This window comes from Morus notabilis, unplaced genomic scaffold (assembly GCF_000414095.1).
Source record: "Morus notabilis unplaced genomic scaffold, ASM41409v2 Scaffold151, whole genome shotgun sequence".
NCBI classification, from domain to species: Eukaryota; Viridiplantae; Streptophyta; class Magnoliopsida; order Rosales; family Moraceae; genus Morus; species Morus notabilis.
In genome coordinates this window covers 83,497-96,655 of record NW_010367153.1, presented here as the reverse complement: position 1 = coordinate 96,655, position 13,159 = coordinate 83,497, and the positions used below count along the sequence as shown (strand labels likewise).

The following is a 13,159-nucleotide window of genomic DNA, read 5'->3' as shown; positions in this document are numbered from 1 at the left end:
GGGGAAGAAAAAGCATAAATCACTAAGCAATGAAGATTACTGCCATAACCTTTTAACCACAAAACTGAAGCCATGCTCACTTGAACTCTTTGTCAATCAGATACACCCGACTTTGGCTTGCAAGATACCCCAACAAATACATAGGCCGGTCCAAGTGGAACATTGTGGTTACCTAAAATTAAAAATCCAGCATAAAACATTGATGTTGTTATCAAGTTCAAGAGAGTGAACAAGTTTTGGTTGGGAAAAATATTCCAAAGGATGAATTATGCAGTACCTCACCACCAACGCAGTAGTTGAGCCTCCATGAGGAGTTGTTGTAAATGAAACAATCCCCAACCCATATACCAGTCCTGACACGTTCATTCATTTCATGAAGAACCTCAAAGGCATCCTCAACACCTAGTTCATCTGCAGGTCTTCCACTATCCAAGTAAGAAGATACTATGTCACGCTGCAATATGAAAAATGAAATTTCATCTCAGTAAGCATTGGAGAAGAGAAGGGCACGCATACAACACATAAGTGAAAAAATAAAATAAAATAATAATTGTTAAAATAATAAGCGTCCTACGCAAATATAAAAGCCCCTTACATTGTACTTCAGGATGTAGAAGGATGTATCACTGGCAATAGCCACCAAATCACCGCTGTCGGCCCAATAGAGATTCTGAAAAGTTCAAATGTAGAAAATGAAATTACAATAAATAAAGAGATGTAAAAAAGAAGGTGCTTGGAGTATGTAAAAATGCTCACTTTCACATTGACATCAATTCGTCGAATCAACCTGCACTCAGCCCAATCATAAAAACAAATAAAATCGTTTGAGCACATCGCCAATAAAACCCCACCATAAATATGCTCAGCTGAAAAGGTAGGCCGAATACTCTTCTTTTCCTGAAGCATGTCATGTCCGTTAAAATCAGTCCCATATTTATCAATGATAAATTTTTACTAATTAAACCACAAATCCATGACAATACAAAAGAGTACTGAAGAACCCAACATAACTAAAACCAAGATGGAGATACAGATACATGATGGAAAATACAAAAATAACAGCAGTAGCACTAGAACAAATCTCTCACAGTTGCCTTTCAAGACATTCAAAGGGGAAACAAATAATTAGGGGAAGAACAAGAAAGCAAAAGGGAATTGTACTCTGATAAGAATGCGTCATACTCGTATAAATTATGAGACTTAGAAGAAACAATTTACCTAAACAAAAGTAAATTTTTGTTTTCTTTCCATTTAACCACTTGTCGAGCGAAAAAAGGGTTCTACAAAAAGTTAGCAAACAGACCTGGAAGTTTTTGCTGAAGATCTTAATCTTTGAGGTACTCTCTCTAACAGCATATTCTCCATCGGAGGACCAAACAAACTCCAAAGCCGAACCAAATGACCTATTTCTCCACGCCAAAGCAGTATATATAATATACTCACCATCTCCACATACAACGACAAACCTTCCATTCGGGTTGTGCTTAAGGCTCTGAAATGGAAGTTATAAACAGTAAGGTCTCTACCAATATACAGTACCAAAAAAAAATCATAATTTCGAAGCACAACGTATATCTTAACATTTCCACTTGGAGACGCATAAATCCCCTCCTAAATGTGTACACATACTTCAATTTTTTTTCTTTTCTTACTCCAACCCAACCCCCCTTCTCACTCTCAAAGTTGTAAGGGACAAAAGAGGGGTTCATGAAAATGAAAATACAGGAAATAGTGTCAGAGAAATTATAGTCATCAAAGTATCCTTTTTTTCCCGTAAGTCAATGGCCATGCATTTAAAATGGGATTGAAAGTTCCAAATCTTGTCAAGTTGACAATGTAACTTTTAAATCATAAATCGAAGAAGAAGAAGAAGAAGAAAAGAAGTTATTGCACATACACACACAGACAAAGAGAGATAAGAAAAATGAAAGGGAAATCTGGAACATCCTGAAGAATGGCAACTTTTATATTATTATTCCTTCTTGCTGCAACTGAAGAGTACCATCTCACCTGCGGGTAAAGGTCACAGGTACCCAACTCCTTAACAGCCAAAGGTAGTCTCTCTCCATCAGTAACCTAATAAGCAAAGCAAAAGACAAACTCAAAAGATCAACTAATGGGAACAAACCACTCATTTATATCATTTGATGCTGAGAAGAGTCCATCTAAATGAGTTCAAACCTCAGAATCTGCTCCAACACTCTTAATATTCACTGTCTGAATTTCATTATGCTTAGCCCAAATTACTTTTCCACTGTTGTCCATACTGGCAACAGGTACTTCACGACCAAGTTTTACCATTATGGTCCCTTCATCATAACCAATCACAACCCTGTATAAGGTGACAAGAAAAAGAAAACACAATAAGTACACTTTATTAAAAGATATAGATCAGCAAAATCCTGATATCTCAAATGAATGAGTGGTAAAATAAAAAATAAGACGATTTAAGTTTTCCTTCTTATTAGGTTTAAACAAAATATGGAAAATTCCACTAGATAAGGGGAACGGTATTAAGTATCATGAACCACCTCAGCATATCACTGGTGTGCTACGACATAAGCCACCTGAGTAATACAGACTAAAAAGGGAAAAGAAAATGAAAAGTAAAGGAGGCAAAAAAAGAAAATAAGAGTAAGAAAATAAGAGACTCACCGGCGTGAACCTTTCATGTATCCAATGGCCCAAACTCTCTCTAGGCCATAATTCAATGTGTTCTCAAGCCTGTAATTCAATAAAGTGGGTTTTAGAATCTGGAAATTTGATAATCAGCTTTGGACACATGGACTCGATCATCCTCTAATTCTTAACGAAGACAGAAAGTACAAAATCTTGAATGTTTGAGGGGAAAAATTCATTAGAATATCCATCCGCATATCTATTTGCAAGTCTTGTTTTCATATCCAATTCAATATTTAATCTTTGGTAGCATTTCAACACAGCATGTTCCAGGATGTTAACTTATTTTTCATAAACTAATTGTCACTAAGAAAATGTTAACTAAATTATACTACCAAGCAATATACAGATGAAAATACTGAAACCAGTACATCACATATGAACCGTAATAGATGCATTATTTACACACACACACACAAACACAAAAGGAGTTAAAAGGCATAGTGCCTAATAAACCATTAGAATATTCACATGAGCAACTATTTACAGCTTATCAATTACTTGTGAAAGGCACCAAAAGCTACTTCCATAAGACTAACGTAAATTTACACCTTATCAATTAATTGCAAAATGCACCAAAAGCTACTTCTATAAGATCAACGTAAATGTGAAACTTAAATTAATTTTAGACTCAAACTCAAACCAATTGAATGGGGGAAAAGCAGAACCCACAGATTGGCAATTGAAGTTCGGAAATTTCGAACAAAAATAAAAATCTACCTATATGTGGTTGAGTGCCATATTCGAACTGTTCCATCCTCAGATCCTGTTATAATTATCGGAAGATCAGGATGAAAACATACAGCAGAAACATTGTGGGTGTGGCCCTCTAGCGTCTGGACACAACTTTTTGTTTGATAATCCCATACCTGCTTCCATATGATAGCGAATTAATCCACATCATCGAAGAAGAAGAAGAAGAAGAAGATAGGAAAATTAAGTAAGACCTTCGCGGTGTGATCATCAGAACCGGTGATGAGATAAGGCTTATCACCACCTGTAAAGTAATCAACACAATTCACTCCTTTTTGGTGAGCATCCAAAGTAAAATTTGGGTCAGGGGATCCGAGATTCCATATCTGGAAGCAACACGTAACCAGAGCATATTTAGTGTCATTAGACACAATAACACAGCGCATGCTATATACAAGTTATCATCATAAAATCCTGTGTATACCTTAATGGTGCGATCAAGGGATGCACTTGCAAATGTGTTGGTGTCTTTTGGATTAAATGTCACTTGCATTACATAATGGGAATGTCCTTCAAAAATCTGAGTACAAACCCAACCCTTTTCCCAATCCCACAGCTTTATGAGCATATCATCAGACGACGACAGCACATATGGGAGTGTAGGATGTACCGCTACACACCTTATGTAGTCTGTGTGCGCCTCATAGACTTTAACCTTATCCATTGTGTTATAATTGTATACACGAATATACATGTCATCAGCTCCAGCTACAACCCATTGCTTGCGTGCTATAAATTTGGCTGACCTAACTGCAGATACATTAAAATGAGTAGTCATATCAGGAAAAGATGCCAGTGAAATATCATAGAACATCTCATCAAAACAAGAACAGAGAAAATAAAAGAACGTATTAGACATGTAAAATGTACCTGGTAGCTCAGTGACCTCAAAAGACTTAGCCATGGTCTGCAGCAGTGCCAAGTAGATTCGAGTTAGTTTTTAGATGCCAGCTTCTGAAATACTTTATCGAAAATTTTTCTAATTTCTAAAGGCTAATTAAACAAGGTCAACAGTCTCGTTTAAGAGAAGAAACTAATAATCCAGCAAATTTGAGGTCATCATTACTATTAGCTATTTGCTACCACATACCTGTGATTGGTAATTCCAGATGCAAACAGTTCCAGAATACAAACTCGCCAAAATCCTGCAGTGATAATCATGATTAACACATGTCGATAGTGACCACCATTCTCCAAGCACTCATCACTTTCGTGAATTAAGTAAAATACCACATAAATCATTGATCTTTCCCTCATAATAAATTGTAGAAGAATATGAATAAACCACAGGCTTACCATGGTTCCGTTGGATGTAGATCCACAGATTTTACTCTCTCTGATCTCTGAGCAAGTTTCCTCTGAGCCAACAGAAGACATAAGACGATTAGTCTCACCATGAAATTCAAAATGCAATCACGATCTTTTAAAGGATAGAGATCTGGCAAACGTATAGAAATGAAGCTAAAAGAAACAAACAAGTACCTTAATTTCAAGTCTGAGAGGCTGTTAACACATCGCAAAGTCAAAGATAATTAAATTAGTCAGTGCCGTAACCAAAAAGAAGAAGAGCTATAAGAAATCTCAATTGATTCACATTCCTAAGAGAAAAAAGCTTTCTTTCCGGCAGAAATCAAAATGAAAGTTTAGAATCTGAAGACTTTCGCGTAGTTCAAACTACTCCCAACATTAACGCCAGATCTCATCAAAATTCGACCAACGGATTGCTTCGTTTGGCAGCGGAGAAACATAATGGAGGACAAAAGTGATTTACCGACAACCAAACAGAGCATAAACAATTCAAACTATCTCGCTAAGATTCAACGAAATTGGTCTAATAAGGAGAAATTCGTATCAAATCAGAGCGGATTTCAACCAGATCTAAGACATACTTAGACGCGATAGCGTTCTTGAGGACTAACGCAGGTCGTGGACTCACCATTTTCGCAGATTACTGAAAGTTGGCGGAGAAGCAATCCACGAAATCCAGGCGATCTACGTGATCCGAGCTCAGAGAAGGAGGGCGCGAGGGGCAGGGAGAGAGAGATAGAGAAACGTAGAGAGAGAAAGAGAGGTTTTTGGTGCGTTTTAATACAGAGAGATCTCAATGTTAAGAGAGGGACTCAGTGGTGCCTTGCCGTTAGGTAATGGTTTTACGAAACTACCCCTGGATCGGAGGTTGATGAATATTGAATTTGAGATGTGATCCGATTGACGGTGTGAATATTATGCACAGTGGTCGATCTTGGTCTTGACGTGTTTTCCTGATTAAACAACAATTAACGATAGTAACAAAATTTAAAAATTAATAAATCTATTTAAAATGGATAGCAGTAAACAGTGCTGAAATTTTGGACGGGCCGTCTGCGACTACTGAAAAGTTTAAATTTTTGCCCGAATACCGAACCCGAACTGCCTGAAAATTCGGGTTGCCCAACCCAACTTGAATTTCACCATGGACGGGCTTCGGGCAGGAGGTGGTTGCCCGTGCCCAGTCGGGCTGTCCGATGCCTGACCGATTGCCCGAATTTTCAAAATTTTTTTTATACTATATTTTTATATTGTATAATTTATATTTGTACAATTATAATGTGTACAATTTGAAATTTGAAATGAACACACGAACTATATAAAAAAAATATTTCTTCATTGATTTTTAAATTTGTAATTTATGATTGTCTCGTTAAAAACCTTACCAAGAAAAACCCAATTGGGATAAAAACTTGGTAAGGAAAAAAGAGTGCAATCATTGTAGGACGAATTACAAATTTAACGAACTTACAAAGTCTATACAATATTACAATAACACTATACAAATTAGAAATTACAAAGTAAATAAATATTTACAAATTACAATAATAAAATTTAATTTAAAGCAGAAAGATCGTCTTGAAAATTAAAAGTTAATCTATTAAACTCGTCGATCCATTCTTGGCTTGCCGGTGAGATTGTATCGTGTAAGCGTTGGTCGGAACGATCCCAATCCTTGATGCACACCAAAGCTTCAACAATATCCTGTTGCAATGTCTTTCTCTGTTCTTCAAGTATTCGGCCGGTTGTACTGAATGCTTGTTCGGCTGCAACAGTGGAGACCGGGATTGAAAAAATACCCATTGCCAGTCGTGTTATGATCGGCAAAGTTAATGCTCGTGCCCTCCACCACTGAACCAAATCAAACATTTCACTACTGTCTACAACTAAGCCCTCACTCAGGTATGCCATTAACTCGTTGAATCCGCCGCTGTTGCCGCCACCTCTTGACAAAGATCCACTCCCAGATTCTTCTTGACCTTGAGTCGTTGTCTTCTTCTTCTTTTTAGACAACCCGAAAACATTTAAGAATGAATGCGGATTGTCGTCTCGTTGTTGCGGTTGTTCAACACGAGGTGTGTTTCTAAACCTACTTTCGTAAGAGATATATAGAGAATATATTTTTTCCTTTATAATAGGAAACTGGTCAGTAGTGTCTATAGCTAAAAATTCACCTAAGTTATCTAATCCACTTTCTAAACCTTCTAATTTTAATCTAGGGTCAAAAAAAACACCGAAACCATACAACATGGGTAATTTAGACCAATATTTCTTAAACTTCTTTTCCATAGAGGCGATAGGAACTCCTAAAACCTCGTGTGTCCTAAATTCACTAAATAAAATAGACATTCTTAAAAGTTCTCCTAACGCTAATGGTGACATTGGGTAATAAGTTCCACTAAGCTTTAAGGTAACTTCGTGAAATCTACCTAAAAAGTTATACAAGAGTTCGGAAACTTGCCAATCAATTTCATCTATAAATCTTAGTCCTAATTTTGCACTAACATAATTTAGCATCTTTATACATGGATGCATTGTTCAAGCATTATATAGGCGGAGTTCCATCTTATGGGCATATTTAAGGTTAATGCTCTAGGATTTTGATTACATGCTTGTAGAAATATAAACCAATCTTGTATTCTTTGATTACTACATTGAATCCAAGCAATGTTATCTCTAATTCTTTTAATATGACCTGACATTGATTTTAAACCAGATTTTACTATTAAATTAATTATATGAATGCACAATGTTGGTGAAATATATCATTATTACCGAATAAACCTAAATCATTTTCAAAAAGTTCTATTGCTTTAGTATTTGCAGTTGCATTATCTAATGTTATGGCCATTATTCTATCTCTTAAATTATATTCATCAATAACATATAAAATTGTGTTATATATTAAATTGGCAGTATGTGATCCTCTAACACATTTGAAACCTAAGATTCTTTTATCCAAATCAAAACCTTTATAATAATGTCCGGTTACAGCTAAATAATCTTTGTTGGCAACGGGGGACCAAATATCCGCCGTTAACACAACGCAACCACTAGTAGAGTGTAGAAGGTTGATTAATGTTTCCTTTTCTTGTTTATATAATTTTAATGTATCTTTCCTAAGAGTAGTTCTAGAAAAAACTTGTGCATTAGGATTATGTACAATTTCAATATAACGCTGCCAATTTCTTTGTTCAGTAAAACTTAGTGGTTGATCTAATGTGGCTATTAATCGTGCCATTTCCATACGATCAACTTGCGGATCGTATTTCCACGTGCTTAGACCGCCAGTTTGGCGGTCAAACAATAATTGTGTTTGGCGGAGATTAGCTCCACCTCCTTGCTTTTGAAGACACTTTTCAGAGTGTCTTTTTAAGTGTGTAGTGCCGTGAATAGTGTTATCTTGTAATTTCTCACCACAATATTTACATTGAGCTATGTATTTAATGTTACCATTATTGTCGACCTGCTCGAATGTGTTAAAGTGCTCCCAAACTGCTGAGGTGCGCTTGCATTTCTTCTTAGAACTTGCAACAATTGTACTAGCACTACTGCTTGCCTCTCCTCCACGGCCACCAGTGCCACCACCATTACGTCCCCGACCTCTAATACGTCCACCAGGGGTCGGATTTGCACTTCCTCAGCAACTCTTTCCGTAGTTTGCGATTCCTGCGTTTGAAAAACATTAGGAAATTGCCCTTCTTCGATGTTGAATTGGGCATCAATGGGAATATCACCACCATAACCAGAAGAAGCCATTATGAAAAATAAGAGAGATTAAGAGTGCTTTAAGAGAGATCGAGAGAGATTTAAGTGAGATTAAGATATATTTGAGAGAGATTTGAGAGAAATTAAGAGAGATTAAGAGAAATTGAAAGAAATTGAAAGAGAATGAGAGTTTTTGGGTGAGGAAAACGGTTGGGGGGAGGGGGGTATTTATAGGAAAATTTTTTGCTTGAAAAATCTTTTTTTTCGCCCAAAAATTTGGGTCCAACGGCTGGTAACATTTTCAGGCAATCGGGTAGGTCGAGCAGGATTCGGGTGGTTCGAGCAACGGTAAAAAATATAGTCGTTGGGGTTCAAATTTTCGGGCATAAATCGGGTGCGCGGGTCGGGTTTGGACAAAAAGATCCGTTGGGTTCAAAATTCGGGCGGATTTCGGGCTAACGGTAAAAAACATTCAGGCAATGGGCAAAATTTGGGCAACGGTCTAAAAAATTCGGGTAAAATTCGGGCAAATTCGGGTTACGCCGGAAAATTCAAAAAAAATCCGGCGGACGGGGGGGGGGGGCGACTTTAACACGGCAACGGGTAGTTGGGGGAATGAATATTTTCGGGCTGCCCGTGCCCGAAAAATACCCTGGACAGGCGGCGAATGGCACCTGCCTGCCGTGCCCAAAAATTTTCGGGCACTGGGCATACCCGCCGCCCGAATTTGCACCACTAGTAGTAAACTTCATTTACCATTAGTAAAACAAATTTACCTGATAAAATATCTTTTATTTTATGTGAAAAAAGTCTTTTTATTAGTTACGAAACATTTACATAATAAATTATTATTTATTTTAAATAGTTTTAAAATATGTTATTTACTTAATTTAGTTTTATAAATTTATTTATTCACTACATTTTCCTAAGAAAAGAAATGGCCACTGAAGTGTAAATGATACGTCGTTTAGGTGACAAATGACAGCAAAATGGTTTAGCATGCGTCATTTTTTATGGAACAAGAAAATGGAGAAACGACATACAAACCATACGATCAAACATTTTAGATAACTCTTTTATAAATAAATAGTATGCATTTAAGTAAAATTGACACCGAATTTCAGAAAGAAGAAAATATAAAAAAGATAGGCCATATGGAATATTAAGAGAAATTTTTAAAAATATCCTTAAAATAGTGGCCTCCTAGATTAATATTACCCCTTAAATTTCTACTTTTTAGACTATAATAACTAGTTAAAGGTACAATAAATAGATACTAAAATTACCATTAATGGTCCATTAAGAAATTACAAGATGTCGCCGGTCTTCAATTGCCGACATTGGTCTTAATTTGTCATATTATAATTAGTAGTCTCATAGATTATGATTCATAATCTGTCAGATTACACCGACAGTTGGTTATCGGTGTCTGATTGTTGTCGTCGTCGTCGTAGTCTGTCATAATGTTGGTCGTCGGTGTCTGATTGTCATCGTAATTTATTTTCCTATTTTCAACCAAAAAATAAAATGTTATCTCCAACTCCGGCGTCAGAGCCGCTGATCATACTTTATCAAATTATGTTTTATAATATGTAATATTATTTTTCATAATCTTGACAAATTATTCTTATTTTAAATAAAAAAACACAATCGATATTTCAAATAGGATCATAAAAAAAGGCCAAAATTTCAAGTAGAATTTACTTACAATTCCTAAACAACAAAAAAAAGCCATATTTGCTAATGATTTTGCATAAACAGTTCAAATCTCAACTACATTTTCTTCTTTTTTCTTTTCCTTCCTTTTCCTTCCCGTGCGTTCCCTCATACTAGGCTTGTAAGTCGGCCAGGGTGGGTCGGCTTTGAAGAAAATTTAGGCCGGCCCGCAGGTCTCGGGCTGGGAATTATTTAGGCCGCCACAACTTATAGAATTAGGATACTCGTATACCATTCGGGTACCTTAGGTCGGCTGGGTTACCTAGGGTAAATTATGAGTTTTTTTTGGGTTAAAAAAACCCTTTTTTAACTTATTTTTGTTACTTACCTCATCTAAGACTCAATTTTGATAGACTCATCCTGAACAAGAATTAAGAATCAACAAGAATTACCTAAAGACTCAACCTTTTATGTTGTGTTCGGAAGATTTTTAAACTTATTATCATTAGGGTTAGGCATTGTTTAACCTACTTTTTGAACATGTTCGGCCGGGTAGGGGTACCTCGAGTTCATGGAACCCCTTCCCGCGCCCCTACCCGCACAGTGCGGGTTGGGTATAATTCAAACCGAAAATTAAATAAAAAATTGGAAACCTGTGGGTGCGTTTGGAATTGGTTCCAAAACGTTTTTATTTTCTGTACGAAAATGAAAATGAAAACGTTTTTACTTTCATTTTTGAATTATTTCTAAAAATGCGTTTGGTAGTTTTATTTAGAGATTGATTTCAGTTTTAAAAAAAACTGAAACTGCGTTTGGTGGTTTAATTTTTGAAAACATGTAATAATATATTAAATAAATAATATTATTAAATATATTAAATAAATAATATTATTAAATATATTATATAAATAATATTATTAAATATATTAAATAATAATATATTAAATAAATATATTAAATAAACATATATAATACAAAAACGGTTTCAGAAAAGAAGGAAGAAAATGAAAAAGAAAAAAAAAAGTGAAATCCGTTTTTCAGAAAACAGAAAACGAAAACAAGAAAATAAAAACACCTTTTTTTCGTTTTCTGATTTCCACAAAAAGACAAAAACGTTTTTGATTTTGTTTTTTAAAAAAAATTGCACCAAACACGTTTTTAACACCCGTTTTCATTTTTTTGCTTTGAAAACCGTGAAAAACGAAAACGAAAACGCAAACAAATGGGCCCTGTAATTTTTTAGTAGGATCGGCTCGGCTCGGCCGGGATCGTCGGGTTCAGAGTGATTTCTTACAGCCCTACCTCAGACCCATCTCTCTCTCTCTTTTCCTTTCTTTCTTTTCTTCTCTCTCTCTTTTCTTCACCACAACAGCACCCTCTCTCTCTCCTCCTTCACCCACTGCTGGCCACTTCCTCCGAGCTCTCTCTCTCCCGCCGGCCTTTCCCTCTCTCCCGCCGGCCTTTCTCTCTCTCCCGCTGGCCTTTCTCTCTCCCTTGCTCTCTCTCTCTCTCTCTCTGGGTTTCTCTCTCTCTCTCTTGGAGTCCCTGCCAAACAGGGAAGAGGAAAAAAAAAACAAAAATGATCAAAATAAAAGGAAAACGAGCTTCAATCACTTTAAGATAAAGATTTCTTGAAAACCCATACTTAAATTTGAGTTATTGATTTGAAAATTTAAAATTTTGGTTAGGTTTAAATAATTTTGAGTTAGGATTTAGATTTCAACAATTATTGTTAGAATTGAATTAAATTTGAGGATTTTCAGTTATTGGATTTGTTGAATTGATTGGAAACTGATTTTGATGATTTCTGAAGAATTTATTTTGAAATTAAACATGAATTGCAGGTTTGGCATTTTTTCTATTTATGTCGGTATGCTGCTGAAATTTCTTTAAAAACTTATTTTTAAGCTGAAATTAAATAGGAAACCAAACCCATGAATTGGATTTCAATTTTTAAAGAATACCCAAATTGATTATAAAATCGTTTGTGAAACTTGGATTTGAGTTAAGGCACACTAATAGGAAACAATTAAACATGATTGAACTTAATTCGTTTTAGGAATGAGAAATATATCCTAAGACATTACTTTTGTGATAAAGCTAGTAGAGAAGATTAAGTATTAAAGCTTTAAGGAAAACAAATGTTAGGGTGATGAGAAGTTAGCCACAGGTTTGACATCCGAGAGGTAGGATATTCTTGTCCATATCCTTGTTAGCCTTACTTTAAATAATTTTGGCCAACGAAAATATTTTAGAACAAAACATGTTTAAAGAAAATGATTTTAAAGGAATATCATGAATAATACTATTAAGTTTCCAATGATTTTGGGAATGAGATTTTAATGAGTATCATTTCTTAAAATGAAATATTTTAAGAAATGATACAACACATGGTGGCCTCAGAGATCAGGATATGGGAATCGTATCCTTGGGGACAGGTCCCGAAACCCATACGGATCCACTTCTTGTTCAGTGGTGTTATGGCTCTGCATATTTTCATTATACAGATACTTTTCTACTACTACGTGAGTATTTCTTTTTCTAAAAAAGATGATCAGTTTCGGGTGTATATCTTTGGACCGTGAGTACCTTTATTTACAATGTTTTATAAAATTATATCCTACTGGGCCTTCCGCTCACTTTTACTATTATGTTTTTAATGTTTTAAACCTCCCCCAGAGTTAGCGGTTTACATTTACAACGTGACAAGTGGATGCCAATGGATTGAAGGCGCGAGATTCGAAACTGTACGTTTGTTTTGGATTTATAGTTTTAATTCTGAGATGTATTGTATTCATGTATATAAATTGTATTGGTCGACACTGTCTCAGAGTTGTATTATTTTAAATTTTATGGACTGTTTTAAATATTTTTTTTATAAAAGAAAGACTATGGAGTAATATCTTTTAATATTTATTTTGGTATTTGTATATTTTATTTTATTTTCATGAATTTTTCTTAATTAATTCAGTTTAATTAAGTTAAATTTTAAATTAAACCTTAATAATCACAGTCTCATTTTTAAGGTCGTGACAGAACGATTACATCAAAGGAT

The 13,159-nt window shown here is 35.3% G+C and overlaps 1 protein-coding gene across 5 annotated transcripts in view; it reads right to left on the bottom strand.

Moving 5' to 3' along the window:
- Positions 1 to 5,502, bottom strand: part of LOC21402374 (coatomer subunit beta'-2) — a 10,217-nt gene extending 4,715 nt beyond the window's left edge. For all 5 annotated transcript variants that reach the window (XR_002903448.1, XR_002903449.1, XM_024174719.1 and 2 more), the window contains exons 1-16: positions 5,369 to 5,502; positions 4,915 to 4,935; positions 4,729 to 4,790; positions 4,523 to 4,577; positions 4,303 to 4,339; positions 3,857 to 4,182; positions 3,627 to 3,758; positions 3,400 to 3,548; positions 2,656 to 2,724; positions 2,182 to 2,332; positions 2,011 to 2,076; positions 1,304 to 1,492; positions 757 to 897; positions 596 to 670; positions 278 to 454; positions 81 to 172 (exon numbers count right to left, since the gene is read on the bottom strand). Coding sequence is in view for 3 of the 5 variants with exons in the window: in XM_024174719.1 (XP_024030487.1) it covers positions 81 to 172; positions 278 to 454; positions 596 to 670; positions 757 to 897; positions 1,304 to 1,492; positions 2,011 to 2,076; positions 2,182 to 2,332; positions 2,656 to 2,724; positions 3,400 to 3,548; positions 3,627 to 3,758; positions 3,857 to 4,182; positions 4,303 to 4,339; positions 4,523 to 4,577; positions 4,729 to 4,790; positions 4,915 to 4,935; positions 5,369 to 5,371 (1,745 nt within the window). In the remaining 2 variants the exon portion in view is untranslated. The remainder of the gene's footprint in view (positions 1 to 80; positions 173 to 277; positions 455 to 595; positions 671 to 756; positions 898 to 1,303; positions 1,493 to 2,010; positions 2,077 to 2,181; positions 2,333 to 2,655; positions 2,725 to 3,399; positions 3,549 to 3,626; positions 3,759 to 3,856; positions 4,183 to 4,302; positions 4,340 to 4,522; positions 4,578 to 4,728; positions 4,791 to 4,914; positions 4,936 to 5,368) is intronic.
- Between the last annotated feature and the right edge of the window lie 7,657 nt (positions 5,503 to 13,159).